Raw genomic sequence first — 16,271 nt, 5'->3', positions numbered from 1 at the left:
CCAGCAGGATTGACATTAAAATTAAGTTAAGATCACTGGAAAGTTTCACCTCACACGGAGGCCTTCACGGACACGCTAGCTAGGGCGTTCGTAAAGGCTGACGACTTCAATTTCACACGTCATAAAGCAAACTCGGCTACAGACCAGAGGGCAACTCAACAGTGCAGTCCATCCTTAAACTGCAGAATTAGTCCAGTGTGGTAAAGATAAAAAAAAATAGTTCCAATATTGTCACTTCACCGAATGCAGCCGAATTTCAACTTCACTTTTGTTAACCTCTCACAGTTAAGACGACTTGCTCTAATCTCTAATCTGACCAAACTTGCTCTTAAATTTTTCATGTTAGAAAACTTAAGCTTGGCTGTCCTCGGCTGAGTTGAGCACTGTGTAAATGAGGTGGAGGTTGTGGTATTTGTCCTTGATGTAGTGCACTGTTTGTTTGAATACTGATGATGATGGTGAGCGGTCTTGTCAGATTGGCTTGTTAGCGGCTTTACAGCAGCTGCGTCTCAGTCCAAGCTCATTTCAGAGACCAGGAAACTTGATCATATTTCCATTTCTGAGAGGTTTATGCTTTGTGCCTTTTCTTCAGCTCGAGGTGGTGTTGTAGACACTTGTCGCTGTCTGGTCAGATTCAGGCACATAATGATAAGCCTACATCAATATATGGTTAAGGAAGTACTCAATGTTGTACATTTAGGCTGTTGTCATTTTATTTATACTGTAAGTGCATCATTTCATTAAAATTCAGTGGAAAAACAAATAGTATTTCCCCAGCTTACATCATAAATATATTGCACTTTTTGGGCACTTTTTTCCCTTTTTTTTACTTCTCTATTTAATATTCATTATGCTGATGTGCATGATGGATGTTCACTTTATACTCGGTATTTAGTTGAGATTTAGAACAGCTTATTTGTAATCCTGCTTGATTGTTTTATCATTTTAAGGTCACATAGTTATTGCTGATATGGTATTTTATTTTATTTTACCTTAGAAAGGGAGAACAGGCCTTGAGTAAAATAAAAGGACAGTTGAATAACTATTTCTTTGTTTCCTGTAAAAGCCTGACTTGTTGTCCCTTTGTTCCAGTGTCCCTACGTTTAAGTATTTGTAGATAAATAAAACGACATCAAATAAATCATTGATATTCCATTCAATTCAAGTGTTACCATTATATCAATATTCAGCCGTTTCTGTGAGTGTTTGATGGGGCAACAAGCTCGAGGACAGCTAATGCAGCACTTAATTTAAGGAGTCAGGAACGATGTGGCTAATTGAGTGTTGTGTTTCTGTCCTGCTGGCAGGGCCACAGAAAAGATCCTGGCCCGAGCACGGCAGCTGGTCGATGTTAAAAAAGAGGACGGCTTCTCTGCGCTGCATCTGGCGGCTCTCAACAACCACAAAGATGTCGCAGAAATCCTCATCAAGGAGGCGAGTTGACCATACGTTTGCATATTTACCCGTTTAAACCGATGCTTTTGTTGTAAAACTAAAAAAAAAACGTATTTCTTTTTGCTCTTCTTCTACAGGGGCGCTGTGACATCAACATCCGAAACAACCGGAACCAGACGCCGCTTCAGCTGGCGGTGACGCAGGGCCACACAGAGTTGGTGCAGCTGCTGGTGGACGAGGGCGCCGACGTCAACATGGAGGACGAGGACGGTGACACGGCCATGCACGTGGCCCTCCTGCGCCCGCAGCTGGCCAACGTTATGCTCAGCCCATCCGTAGGTACCAGCAGCAGCGAGGAGAGCAGCGACGGATGTTCCTCCACGTCTCTGTACTGCAGGGTGAGAACTGACGGGGAGGGGGAGGTGGCATGTTGTTAAATTTGTTCTTTTCATTTTTTAAGATTCCTTCGAGGGGAGCGCCTGGTTTGATGAAACTGCTTTACTGCTACACCAAAGTTCACCACTTTTTAACTTTTGTGATTCCTGTTATGATGGGATAGATTTAAAACATGAGATTGGCATTTAACAGATCCTCTACTGTTGAATTCTTGGTGTTGCTGGAAGTGGATCAAAGGAAAAGAGAGCAAGAGAAAAGATGCTGTTTGACAGGATGAAATGGTGGCTAAATAAAACATGGCAACAAGCTAAATAAAGGACAAAGACAAGGTTACTAAGACTACTAAGAGATGTAAATATAGACTGGATAAGAGAGTAAATGGCGATCAGAACATTACTTTAGAGCTGGAGAAAGATTATTGTGGGCTTTAGAGTGTAAGTGCAGGCTCATAGTAGGGTAAATAAAGGCTAATAAGGGTCGAGGATAAAATGATGAACATAAATGAATAAGTGTTACACTATTTACCTTTAGTTCTGGGGGTTAATTTAGTGTAAGAGAGTTGACTTTACCAGGTAAACAGCAGGATGAGTGTGAGAAGAAGTTGGAAGGACTCAGGTGGCATGACCTTAAAGACGGCGTTAAATAAGGAGTAAGGACTTTGGCAGGTTGTATAAACATGGCAGAAGAGTGGGGTTAACTGCGGACAAAGTAATCAGGAGTTCAGTGAAATGATACCATATATAGTTTAAAGCAGGGGCTGCATGCCCAGTGAAGCTATAGACATTTGAACAATAAGTCCTCAACATTTAGGATTTTGTATGATGACTGTGTCTTTGACTCTAATCTCATTCTGTGGCTTTAAAAGAAAATACTGGCAGAGACTTTGTAATAAATGAGAGAAGTGCATCCAGTGTTACAGTATGCATTTGGCAAAGATAGACCTGAGTATTACTGCAAAGAACGGCTAATTCTACTACTTGCTACTACAAACATGCTTTGCTGAGCCATTAGGACCGCTCTGACATCATCAAAATGGGAAATAGATGGATTTAGGTCACATGATTTCCACGTATTCCTACACTGGGATAAGAGAGGTTCCGGTAATTAGATAGATGCTAACTTTGTTTATCTGTTGTTTGATACTTGGCTGAATCTTTTACTCACGAGAGGTAGCCTAATATTCATTTTACACAGACCTTGACTCTTTGCTTTGAGCAGCACTTTAATTGCTGTTCCATCAGTTCGTGTTGGTATCATTGCACCAGTGAAGAAGAACGTCCTTTCTAGTATACATGACCGCAAACACTGCGGCTCCTCTCAGCATCCTGGACATCTGCCAAGCGCACACTAATACACACACATACACAGCCATGAAGGTGGCTAGACTTAAGTGCTCAGGGCTGTTTTGGCCACTGTCAGCAGATGAGTTATTAGGAGTTCTTCCGTGCTGATTAGGAGTGCAATTATATATCAGCCTTAGCTGGGTTGCACTGTTTTTACTTCAGTTACCTGGTGTTGCTTAAATTCAGCTCCTGGAGGTTTTTAAGTTGTTCTCAGCTCTCACTGTTCGGATCAGCTGTTAGGTTTTTAAAGAGTACGTCTCTAAAACGGTCTAAAATTTCTCTCCCCTCCCTTATCTTCTCTGTCCACAGCTGAACGCGACAGGTCTTCTGGGGAGTACGGAGCTGAGCGTAGGCACAGCTGTCGCCTGTTTTCTAGCGATGGAAGGTGCTGACATCAGCTACGCCAACCACAAGGGCAAGAGTCCTCTGGACTTGGTGGCAGACAGCACCATGCTGCAGCTCATCAAGAGCTTCTCTGAGAAGCACAGGTAGCCGTTTGCAAAATTAGGGTTGAAGTACACGAAGCGGTGGCTGATATTTTTATGATGCATAGTTCATAAAACATTCTGACGGTCATATTTACACTCTTATGTGCTATTTTTCCATTGAAATGAAACAGGACTTTAAAGACAAACAGAAAACAGTTGCTAAGGAATAAGCGCTGGTGTGTGGGAGTCAGCTGAGGTTAAAAAAGGAAGCCTTGGTTTAGTGGGGCGTTATAGCTGTGTGTTGTGTGTCAGGTTGCAACGCCTGCAGGCCATCACATGTGGACAGGGCCTGAGCAGCGCCAGCCTGCGGCGGGTCCACACGACGCCCAACACCATGACCAACCTGGTTCTACCAACGCCGCCTGGGCCCAGCGAATGCCTCATCTGCTCCGAGCTGGCTCTTCTGGTTCTCTTCTGCCCCTGCCAGCACAGTGTGGCCTGTGAAGGTAGGCTGTGCCTTTTTTCTCTCTGTGTTGTTTGCTCTACTTTCATTATTGAATGTCAAACACTATTGTTATTGATACAGATAAAAATAGACTTTGAGTCTAATTGATCCTTGGCTAATGCGGTGCTTGTCTAAACAGAATGTGCCCATCGTATGAAGAAGTGCATCAAATGCCAGGTCACAATCACCAAGAAAATTAGGCAAGGTAAGTTCTAGCTGCTTTATTGTCCGAAATCTTAAGCCTTAAATGTTTCTTGTTATCTTAATGTTTATTCATGAGATTATTTAATCATTTATGATGTCCTAAAGACGACGTCTCCGTATTCGTGGTGCTCTCTGGTCACTCAGACGCAGCCTTGAATGGTAAATGAAAGCAGCTGTGTGTTCTGGACACTGCTGTCTCCGTGTTAACCTTATTATCTTTGAGCCATTAACACAACAGGACGGTCTCATCTTGCACAGCACTGCACAGTCTGCATAAAATGAACTCGTTTAATAACGATGACCTCCCTCCACAGACCAAACGGAGGTGGACTGCAGCCCCGGCACCGAGAACTCAGAGCAGCACAACCTGCTCGAACAACTGCAGTCCCGCTACCGTCAGATGGAGGAGAGGATGACCTGTCCCATCTGCATCGACAACCACATCAAGCTGGTCTTCCAGTGTGGGCACGCCTCCTGCATCGACTGCAGCGCCGCGCTTAAGACCTGCCCGATCTGCCGGCAGACCATCCGCGAGCGGATCCAGCTGTTTGTCTGAGCTTCTCTCTCCGCTCAGTCCAGAGAATAGTGGAGGGGGGCATCGGAGAGAAGCGAGGCTGGGGATGGGCAGTGGGCAGCTGTTATTTTGGACACCCCCAGTAACCCCAACCATCCCCTTGGATCAGCCCACAGGCTGCTTGACTATCAGATGCTGTATTAAATCACTGAGAGGCCACCTTGTGTTCGGAGTAGCTTTCATCGAGCAGCGCAGGCAGGAACGTGTTTATTAATTTAATTCGATTTTCAGCTCCAGGACAGATGTTTAGCTGAGTCCGACAGTCAAAGTCACGAGACGACGACGCTGCTTTGATTGGCAAGCTGGGAGGGTAAAAAAAACGCCCCTCCTCTTCACTCACTACTTCTTTTTCTCACTCCCACCCAGCCTCTGCCTCGTGTAATCTGTCCTCTCTTTGCTGCTTTAAGTGGATGTTTGTCCCATCATCCTCTCTGGCTCTCTGGCCACATCTGTTTACAAGGCTGCGCAAAAATCACTTCTCATCTTGCTCCTCAGCCTGTCCTGTGAATTATGTTTGCTCTCATTTGTATCAGTCTCTTAATAATCAGTGTTAGTCTCTGCAGAGGGAGTTGGTATAACTAAAGGCTCTCTATATAATCCCCAACCAATTGTCTGTATGCAAGGGGAAATACACACTGTATATGCATGAACATATGCATATTGCAAAGCTGAAAAGGACCGTGTCGTCATGGGTGATTTGTTGTCGTTTTCTTTCTCTCTGCTTACATTTGTGGTTTTTAACGTACCTACGAGTACAGGTGTGTATTTATGTGTGAAAGGTGGTATTACTTAGTAATGTCCTTTTTCAGCCAAAAGGTTTTTGGTTTCTACTGAAGTTCACCCCCAAGCCTATGTCCTCTACTCAGGGTATCAAATCATTGAAAGCACTTGGAATATCCATACAGAATTAAAGAGCCACCCCCAGACGCACACACACACGCACACACACACACACACACACACACACACACACACACACACACACGCACACACACACACAGACTCTCAGACACACACACCACACACACAGATACAGATACACAGCATTATAAAGCAACAGGTTACTGAAAGGAAAGGTTGGAGAGTTGGGCATACTGACTAAGAACTGAAGTAGAAACACTTTGCCTAAAGTCACAGTTTCATTCTCATTAGTTAAACGAATGTTTGCAACAAAGCTGATGTGTTCCTCTGAAAATACAAGGAAAAAAAAAAGTCCACCAAGCTTCCCAGAAGAACCAGTCGGCTTCATTTCTGTGTTTCACTTTGTGTGTGGTGACCACTCGGTCTGTCTGTCACACGGCTGGTGCGGAGAACCCAGCGAGCACACACTTTAACGGCTATTTTGTTACCAAACCCACCAGATGTATTGTAAGATCTAGAATCAGAAGGGCAAAAACATTGCGTAGTCGTGTCACTCGTGTATTTCCTTCCACGTCCACCTTTGTAGTCCAGTCTTTTCAGAAGAAAGCCTCCCTTTCTCCTCTGGAGTTCTGGATTGTATATCATCCTGATATCTGTTCTCGGTGTGTTAACTTGAAGGGCTTATGCAGATATATATATATATATATATATATATATATATATATATATATATATATATATATATATATATATATATATATATATATATATATATATATATATATATATGTATATATATGTATATATGTATATATGTATATATGTATATATATATGTATATATATATATATATGTATATATATATATATATGTATATATATATGTATATATATATATATGTATATATATATATGTATATATATATATATATGTATAAATCTTAATTTAATTTTTATTTTCAGACATAAACTTCCAGAGACACTTTTTTTTCTTCATTAGATCCCAAATTTTGGGAGAGGCAATGTTAAAAAGATGTACATTTGAATGTTTTTTTTGGGAGGGGGTATATCCGGTCTCACTCTGCCTTTCTTATGTATAAAGAAAAAAAAAAAAGTGACAGAGAAGGAGCTGGAGAAACCAAGGGGTACCACGAGATTTGCTTTGAGGAAAGAATTTTTTTTTTTTATCAGTGCCAAATCGCATGAGGATGTGCATGGGCATGCACGCCCGAAATTACCTAGACGCACTATGCTAAACCCCTCTAAGCTCAAGCGAGGGTTCAGTTATTCCAGCAGTGTGAAGTGAACTAAAAAAAAAAAGCTAATTTTCATGTTTTTTTTAGGTTAGAATCAGAAATATTATCACAGCACACTCTGTTACTGATGTTAGCAGCTGAGCTAATGGTGTTAGCCTTTTAACTTTAGCTTACTGTTTTGAACCTCCTCGTGTTCTCAAAGAAACGTGATGTTACACACTTCTGAAATATTATCAGTCCCATATCGTTTGGAGCTTTTTACAAGTATATATATATATATATTTATATTTTGTGAGACATTGTCAATCAAGGGACACGTTTCTTACAGAAATTTCAGCATTTTAAGGATTGTTGGTGTTTTAAGGTGATGGGTTTACAGGCAAAGGCAATAATGTTCTAGAAAAAAAGGGGAAGATGTTTGTGGTTTTTTTGTTTGTTTTTGTTTTTTTAAGGAGGTCGCTGTGAGGGCGGGAAACAATTTATGTATAAAAATTATATTAAAGCAGCAGTTGTTACTATTGGTGTTTGTACATTTCAGCTCTTGGAGTTCTGATGTTGGCCTTACTGTCCATTCCTCCTCTGTTGATGTTTTTTCAGTTGTATTCTGTACAAAAATATTTTGCAATAAATATGGAACTGTTTTCTAAGGACTTGGGCTTCTCCTATGCTTCATTTCTTAATTTAAACAATGAGATTTCCTTACCTCAGTTGAGTGTGCTGCATTTTCCCATTGACTTGAAGCATGCTTGCAGAAATCAAGTGTCAGCAGCAACAGAATCAGATGCTAACCTCTGTGAATGAATGGTTAACGTATTAATTATATTTTAGATTTAAAAGGTAGCTCATTCTTTCAAATTTCACAGATCAAGCTGCATGTTTGTCAAAATTTTATTTGTAGAATAATGTGTCCAGTCATATGGACACGTCTTGTTCAAAGTAATGTGACAGGATGCTGTTTTTAACAAAGGAAACCTCTCAGCTGACCAGATATCTGTCGGTTCTTCTCATGGATGGAGGCTTGAATCTATCCCAGCTGTGCATACCTGAGTTTATAGTCACCACTATTTTTTACAAACATATATGGATGTCTTACAAATGTTTCAATAATGTTTTTAGCTATTTTAATTATTTTTATTATATTCCTCTGTTCAGCACTTTGGCCGACGCTTGATGTCTTTTCAATGTGCTATATAAATAAAGATGACTTGACCAGGTAACCTAACCATGTCTTTGAAATGTGGGAGAAAGTCTGAGTACTCTGAGACAACCCACGTAGACATAAGGAGAACATGTGAAGTCCCCACAGGAAGGGCCCCAGCCAGGATTTGAACCAGGACCTTCTTGCTGTGAGGCGATGATGCTAATCGCTGCACCGCTGTGCTAGCCGTAGTGCAAACTCACATTGTTGGACAAGAAGTACTCTGAAAAAAGCTTTTGATCATATGTTTGTGATTTAAAAAACAAATGACTTCTTCAGGAACATTGTACATGTATTCAAATTATTATATAGCATCATCACTTTGTCCTTCGGATTGATCGATGGTGCAGTTCTTAGCACTATCCCCTCACAGCAAAGCGGTTTTGGGTTTGAACCGTGTGTATGGGTAGAACTTTTTTGTCTGGGTTTCCTCTCACAGTACAAAGATGTGAAATTGCACCCCGAGGACAGTCCCACGATTTACACCTGTCATATCTCCAAACATGTAGCTCAATTTCAGCTGCCTATATAAAAAACAAATGATGATGCTGATTATTATTATGTGCCCTTTGACACTGGTGAATAGCCTTCACAGTATTGACAGGAATGCTTTAGATTTGTTTTCAAATAGTTTTTTTTCTCCCTAATCTGAAGGAGTTCTCCAGGGCTCCACATTAGGAATACTGATCTTCTCTGTATATAGTCATTTATGAAATGCTTGGCCCATTTTTATCCAGATAATTCAGCGATCTCACGCTAGAGTAACACAAACCCTGTAAAACCTTCCTACAGTACATCACACTTCCTTTTTATAATAGTGAAAATTTGATTAATAACGTGTTAATAATCTTTCTTTGTGGTAAAATCTCTTTCCTGTTACGTAAAAATCCTGTTATAGTAACAGAGTGGATACCGTGAACGAATGATACCTTGATAACACCCATGGTGTTATCTGTTTTATTTTTTATTTCATGTTTTATTTTTTTAATATAGATGAAATCAAGAAATAGCGGGGGTATCTTTGTAGTTACATGCAGGAAATAAATTGGCGCATCTAAAAATAGGTCAACAATACAATTTGAGTTCAATTTAAAGGTCTTATTTTCAGGATAATGAATGTTTATGAGCAACACATTTCCAGGGTAAAGTGTCATCAACAGAGATGATAATGTCCTGTAACAAGGTCTCAGTCTGGCCTGTGTCATGAATTTGATCAGACTGACCCACAGTATCCTTAGCTGAACCATTATGGACTCTTCATCAAAGCAAAGGATTAAATCATGGAAAGTTTTGCACTCAGTTATTGTTAAGAATGATTCTGTTAGTTTTCTCGATTTTCGAAGCCCTTTTTGTTGCTGCCTCGTCTCCCTGCTAATCCTTACCTTCATCAGTGCACACCTGCTTATTTTCAGACACTATTTTCATTCCTGTTTTCACCCACACAGCAAAGAAATCGATTTTTTGCAGCCTGTGAGAAATGAAAAGGCTCCAAATGACTATTTTTATACCAGGAAAACTATTTCAATCACACTTTCCTCCCTCACTACATTTAGGAGGGGGGGGGGAGGGGGGGATTAAACAGAAGAACACTCACTGCAGTATCAAAGATGATTGGAAAGGTTCAAAGACTGAAATATTTAAAGTGTGTATAATAATGGATCCCTCGATCCCTTTCCTGGTTGCATCCTCCAATGAGATCCTGCTTAGTTCCGCTAAACAGCAGGTGAGCAGGTTGTGTTCGCTGTAACCCTTTTAGTGTCGCTGGTTTCTGAGCAGCGTCTCTGGTTAAACACTGCCTTGTGCTTCCTCTTAGTCCTAATTGTCTTATGGCTCAGAAGGCTTTGGCATATGACTCAGTGCTTTGGTGACGTCTGAGGACACGATGGCAGAACAGTGGGACCAAAAATCAAGCCGTGATGTTCGAATTTCTTGTTTTTGTTTGAACATCACAAAGCTGAGGTGATATATATATATATATATATATATTTTTTTTTAAAAGGTTACTGGGTTTGTCTAATCCTCTACGATAAACGCCAGCTTGGTCAGTTCAGTTAGGTGGACTACAACATAAAATCATTCAGTACTCAATATGTATTTGTTTGACTTTTTGTTCACATGTTAACATCACATCTTTTATACTTGATATATCCCAATATTCCCGCTCTTGCCATTTCATTAAATACAACTGTTCAACCTTGGAGCTAGCTCGGTGCATTTATGCACGTAGACATGGTGAAGACAACATGGTGAAGTTCAAACCGAGCATCAGAATGAGGAAGAAAGGGGACTTTAGTGATCTTGAATGTGTCATGGTTGTTGGTATTTCAGAAACGGCTGACCTATTGGGATTTTCCTGTGCAGCAAAGTTGAGTGTTTACAGAGAATGGTCAACAAACAACACATATCGAGCAGCAGTTTTCTGGGTGAAAATGCCTTGTTTATGCCAGAGGTTGGAGGGGAATGGCCAGACTGCCTTTCTCCTCCAAACTCTGCCAACAGTAACTCAAATAGCTATTTGTTACAACAATCAGAAGAGCACAAAGGTACCACTCCTCTCAGCTAAGAACAGGAAACTGAGGCTACAGTTTGCACAGGCTCAGTAAGATTAGTGACCTGGTATGATATGATAACCAATGATAACCAATGATACCTACCTGGTATCATTGGTTCAGCCTCCTGGTGTGTGGGATATTTTTCTTGTTCACTTTTTACCTCTCAGTACCAACTGAGCATAATTTAAATATCACAGCCTGAGTATATGACCAAAAGAGGTTGGCTGCACAACGCGGCATGTTCAGTGTACCTATGGTGATGGCTGCTTTCAGCAGGGTGACAGACCAAAACTGAAATCCTTTTAAACTGGTTTATTCAACATTAACCAGTGAGTTCACTGCACCCAGATGGCCTCCACAGTCACCAAATTTCAATCCAATGGAGAACAGGAGATTCACATCCTGGGTGTCCAGATGACAAAGATGTAGCATGATGCTATGATGTAAATGGACCAATTCTTATATAGTGCTTTTCTACTCTCCTGGAGCACTCAAACGCTTTATACAAATGCCTCCTTCACTCATATTCATACTCTAATGAGCAACTTAGGGTTAGTATCTTGTCTAAAGATATTTGGCCTGCAGACTGGAGCAGCCAGGGATCGAACCACCAACCTTCTGACCTACTCTACCTGAGCTACAACCCATATCATGGCAATATGGAACAAAAGGTACCTTGGTGAATGTATGAAATTAAGGCACTTCTGCAGGCATAAGGGCCCCAGCTAACATATGCTGATGTAGCCATGAAAATAAAGGCAAAACAAAGGGGATGCCCTTTCTGTTATGTGAACTCACATTACATTACACATTACATTTTGATCATGGGAAAGTTTGGTGAAAGAAAAATACAAAAATATGTTTAGCACAGGATAAACAGGAAACACGTGTTAGGAGACATATATACTTCAAATATTTGTGAACAAGGAACTGGCATCCATCCATCTTTTCCACACTTTTAATTATGATGATCACTATACTGGCATTTTTCAGGTGTATTGTGCATTCTTCTGTCTCGTATCCTTCTGATTTTAGCTTCTGTTCCAGCTCCTCCTCGTTATTTTCCTACATTTGCAGCCAGCGTGTTACTATTAGTGTGTTTCATCTCCTGCAGCAAAGCCAGAGAGATGAGGTGAGATCGCCATCTAGTGGCAGCTGGAAAATCAGAGAATGACTGTCTTGACGTTTAAACACACACACACACGCACACACACACAGACACTCACACACACACACACACACACACACACACACACACACACACACACACACACACACACGATATCCATGTCATTATGTCAGACAGACTGTATGTGGAACGGGAAGGCAACAAGCACAGGGCGATGTCTCAGGCCTCCTACAGAGGGCGCACTTCCTCACCAAAATGTCTGTGAAGGTTCTCAGTCATCCAGGTCATCGTAGTCAAAGGAGCTTGCAAAGAAAAGCGTCTGGACTTCTTTAAGTTACTTGAAGACGTTTCACCTCTCATCCAAGAGGCTTCTTCAGTTCTAAGGTCAAATGGTGGAGAGTCCCAGATATAACCCTAGTGGGAGTGTCCCCCCACAGAGGGACAAAAGGACCCCCTGATGATCCTCTAATCGCCTGAGCCAAGGTGTGGAACTGGGTGTGGGTCCCAATCAGCCAGAGTTTCGGGTGGGTTCATTGTGAAACCTGGCCCCACCTTATCATGCGAATTCCTGAGGTCAGATGGCCCAGGGTGTGAGTGGGCGTTAAGGCGTCTGGGAAGGGATCTCAAAACTGGATTATAGATGGCAGAGAGTTGGTGTCGTAAACCACCACCTCTGTTCAAAGATGGTCGCTCACAGTGGACATAGATGGCTTCTTTCACTCCTCTTTCAAACCATCTGTCCTCTCTGTCCAAAATGTGAACATTGGCATCCTCGAAAGAGTGACCTTTATCCTTAAGATGCAGATGGACAGCTGAATCTTGTCCTGTGGAGGTCGCTCTTCTGTGTTGTGCCATGCGCTTGTGAAGTGGCTGTTTGGTCTCTCCAATGTAGAGGTCTGGGCATTCCTCGCTGCACTGTACGGCATACACCACATTGTTAACAATGTGGTGTATGCCGTGCGGTTTACGACACCAACTCTCTGCCATCTATAATCCAGTTTTGAGATCCCTTCCCAGACGCCTTACACTGAAGAAGCCTCTCGGATGAGAGGTGAAACGTCTTCAAGTAACTTAAAGAAGTCCAGACACTTTTCTTTGCAAGCTCCTTTTCCTCACCAAACTGCTTTCCATGCCCTGTGTGAACTGAAGCTCTCTCTCCTTTCCATCCATCCAGTGAGGTGAAGAGTTCTTGCTAGAGTATTTAGGTTATACTTAAAGGTCTATCCAACCATCTATCCAACATTAGTGCTCACAATGTTACAGAAGGAGACTGACAGTTGGATTTAAAGCTTTCGTGAGTGTTAAATAGCTGCTTGTGTTCTGTCTGAGAAAAAAGTCCTACATAAAGACACTAATTATTAAAGACACTGATTAATTTAGGGGTTTGAAATTTGTCCGCTGTGTCCTGAACCTTTCAGGAGCTTTTCATACAGTTTCCCAGTTTGACCACTTATGTCTCCACAACGACCGTGCAGATGTAGCACTCTGCCGGTGTCATGGGGCACATTAACTCAACTGCAGATACTCGTGTTTCTCCTCTGCTCCATTCAGCCAAAGAGTACCTCAAGGATATGTGCTGGAACCTCTCCTTTTAATAATTTACATGCTTCCACTAGGTCAGATCATCCACCACCATAAACTGAGCTATACTGATAATGTATCTCAGCACCAGCTTCTCCAGTCACCTCTCTTCTCCACTTCCTCTAAGACATCAAACTGAACTCTTGTACGCTACCCTCCTGTTGTTATCATATACCAAATCCATTCAGACTCTGACCATTACGCTCATTACCTGTTCGATCTCCCTAACAGAGGCCTGAACATGGGAGGGAGAGCCTTCAGTTTTCAGGCCCCTCTTCTGTGGAACCAGCTTCCAGTTTGGATTCGGGAGACAGACACTATCTCTACTTTTAAGATTAGACTTAAAACTTTCCTTTTTGCTAAAGCATATAGTTAGGGCTGGACCAGGTGACCCTGAATCCTCCCTTAGTTATGCTGCAATAGATGTAGGCTGCCGGGGGATTCCCATGATGCATTGAGTTTTTCCTTTCCAGTCACCTTTCTCACTCACTATGTATTAACAGACCTCTCTGTATTGAATCGTATCTGTTATTAATCTCTGTCTCTCTTCCACAGCATGTCTTTATCCTGTCTTCCTTCTCTCACCCCAACCGGTCGCAGCAGATGGCCGCCCCTTCCTGAGCCTGGTTCCGCCGGAGGTTTCTTCCTGTTAAAAGGGAGTTTTTCCTTCCCACTGTCGCCAAAGTGCTTGCTCATAGGGGGTCATATGATTGTTGGGCTTTTCTCTGTATCTATGAAGCGCCTTGAGGCGACATTTGTTGTGATTTGGCGCTATATAAATAAAATTGAATTGAATTGAATTGAATTGAATTGAACAGGCTGCAGTATGCTCAGGACTCACCTGCCAGAGTGCACACCTGGCAACACGTCCACCTGAATCTCCAATAAAATCCTCCTCACCTACAAATCTCTATATGCCATCGCTCCTGGTACTTTTCAGACCTTCTCAGCTAAACGTCTACTCTCCTGTTGAGTCCTCGGCGCTGTTGCCCGCACGCTCTGGAAACACACTCCCCTTTCCGCTCTAAAATGCCTCGACTGCATTTTTAAAAAGCAGTTGATAAAAACTGTCATGTACTCACTGAGGCCTTTGACTTGGGTTCTTTGAAATGTGCTATTTAATCTAATGTGCCCTCATTATTACTGAAGAAAAGCTAAAGCTAATGATCAATATAACCGGGGGGTTTTCTAACTCATAAACCTGTGTATGAACTGTATCAACATGACTAAGTAGGGATCCAGTGGTTGACATGACGCACGCTGCTTCAGATTCCAGTTTTTAAGTTGTCTTACAGGTTGGCTCAGACACTCACTGTGTTTACTGTATTGCCTGGTAACTGTGTGTGTGTGTGTGTGTGTGTGGGGGGGGGGGGGGGGGGGGGGGGGTGAAGGGGGGGAGAAAAGAACAGGTGAAAGCACAACAGGTTTGTGCGTACACTTTCACGTGTCTGATATAACGAGCCCGGGGAAGGAAGTGTCATATGATTCAAAGCTCTCAGCCTCACATCATTTGGTTCTAGACTAACATTATTTGATGCTCCATCAGATTTTGGACAGATCAGGAATAAATGCAGATTACGCCTCTTTTAGCATTTAGCATGATTCAGTCTTCTGTCAGTTTTTCTGCTTTAAAACACAGTTTATCTGTGGCATTATCACAGTGTGACTCTTCCTTTAGAGGTGTGTTTTCGGCACTGTTTACCTGTTTGCCACATCTACAATCCCCTGAGAGTCAGCTGTTTGTTACAAGGTGTGGCACCCTGAGTCAGGAAGTCCACATATTCCTCTGTGTCCTGTTTCATTGATGAAGTGTAAAACAAACACCAAAAAACCAGAATGTGTTTGCAGTCACAGCACAACACTTCCCCAGTCTTTGTGGCAGCTTTGCCCTCCGAACTCTGCGCGGTCCAGTTTTGATGCTTTGATGGAAGTTAACCAAAAAGATGCTGCGAGTTTTTCATGCTAAGGTTTAGTGATGCAACTTGCCCACTGGGGAAAGAAACCAGTATTCAGCCTGGCTTTGTTTACACTGTCACTAAACACCTGTTGTCCCATCAACAAGTTGCACTGCATCGGTTGCTTTGTTTTGGGACATAACTTTAAAACGTCCACACCTGCAAGTTTTGCTCACTCGCTGAAATAAAGCGGGAGATAAAGGGAAAGAAAATGCGGCAGCAGGGCTCCCTTTACCTTCTCCAAATGTCTCGCAAACACAGTGAACAACTTTAATTTCATCTTTGGAGCCTGTGAAAGACCTACGAACCGTCCCAAATTTGGAGTGACGTTTGACACAAATAATTCGACTCCTGAGATGCAGCTTTGTTTGCATCGTTTCAAATACATTGTAAAAACATTTAGCATGTTTTCACCAGTAACACTTCTTCTTTAAAACCCCCCAAAACAAAACAGTTAAGAAACTTTACAGGTCCAAAATGCTACAGAAAGACCTCAAAAACGATTCAATAAAAATGAATAACACTGTCATTTATTAACAAGAGTATTTAAGTGAACATGGGGATTTTCCTCATAATGTCCTGCAGCTCTGACCTACAAAACCTCGTGTGAGCCTGAATGTAGCCTGAGATCCTCTGCTAGAAGTTCAGGCTACAAAACAGAGCAGATGAGGTTTTTATTGTCAGACGTCCCCCAGTTGGTCATTCCTGTTTCTTCACTGAAGAAACTTTAGGATTGTATTAGCACAAATATACAGTGCTGTGCAAAATTCTTATTTATATATAGCATATAAGGTAAAAACAGTGCTTGTGCAGCACTAACGAGCTTGAAAGTCAGTATTTTTGTTATGAGCATGTTTATTCTGTAACACAGCCTTAGTCAGCTTTCTAGTCATTC

At 41.9% G+C, this 16,271-nt stretch overlaps 1 protein-coding gene across 6 annotated transcripts in view; it reads left to right on the top strand.

Annotated features, from left to right (window-relative positions):
* mib2 (MIB E3 ubiquitin protein ligase 2) overlaps positions 1-6,401 on the top strand; it is a 38,056-nt gene extending 31,655 nt beyond the window's left edge. For all 6 annotated transcript variants that reach the window (XM_087834371.1, XM_035905732.2, XM_006785342.3 and 3 more), the window contains exons 14-19: positions 1,308-1,434; positions 1,533-1,793; positions 3,444-3,622; positions 3,875-4,068; positions 4,207-4,272; positions 4,586-6,401. In XM_087834371.1, coding sequence (XP_087690497.1) covers positions 1,308-1,434; positions 1,533-1,793; positions 3,444-3,622; positions 3,875-4,068; positions 4,207-4,272; positions 4,586-4,827 — 1,069 coding nt within the window. In that variant the 3' untranslated portion in view covers positions 4,828-6,401. The remainder of the gene's footprint in view (positions 1-1,307; positions 1,435-1,532; positions 1,794-3,443; positions 3,623-3,874; positions 4,069-4,206; positions 4,273-4,585) is intronic.
* The last annotated feature ends 9,870 nt before the right edge of the window (positions 6,402-16,271 follow it).

Source organism: Neolamprologus brichardi, chromosome 20, assembly GCF_056152115.1.
Source record: "Neolamprologus brichardi isolate AB-2024 chromosome 20, ASM5615211v1, whole genome shotgun sequence".
NCBI classification, from domain to species: domain Eukaryota; kingdom Metazoa; phylum Chordata; class Actinopteri; order Cichliformes; family Cichlidae; genus Neolamprologus; species Neolamprologus brichardi.
Note: the sequence above shows the minus strand (reverse complement) of the source record. Positions and strands in the feature narration are given on the sequence as shown.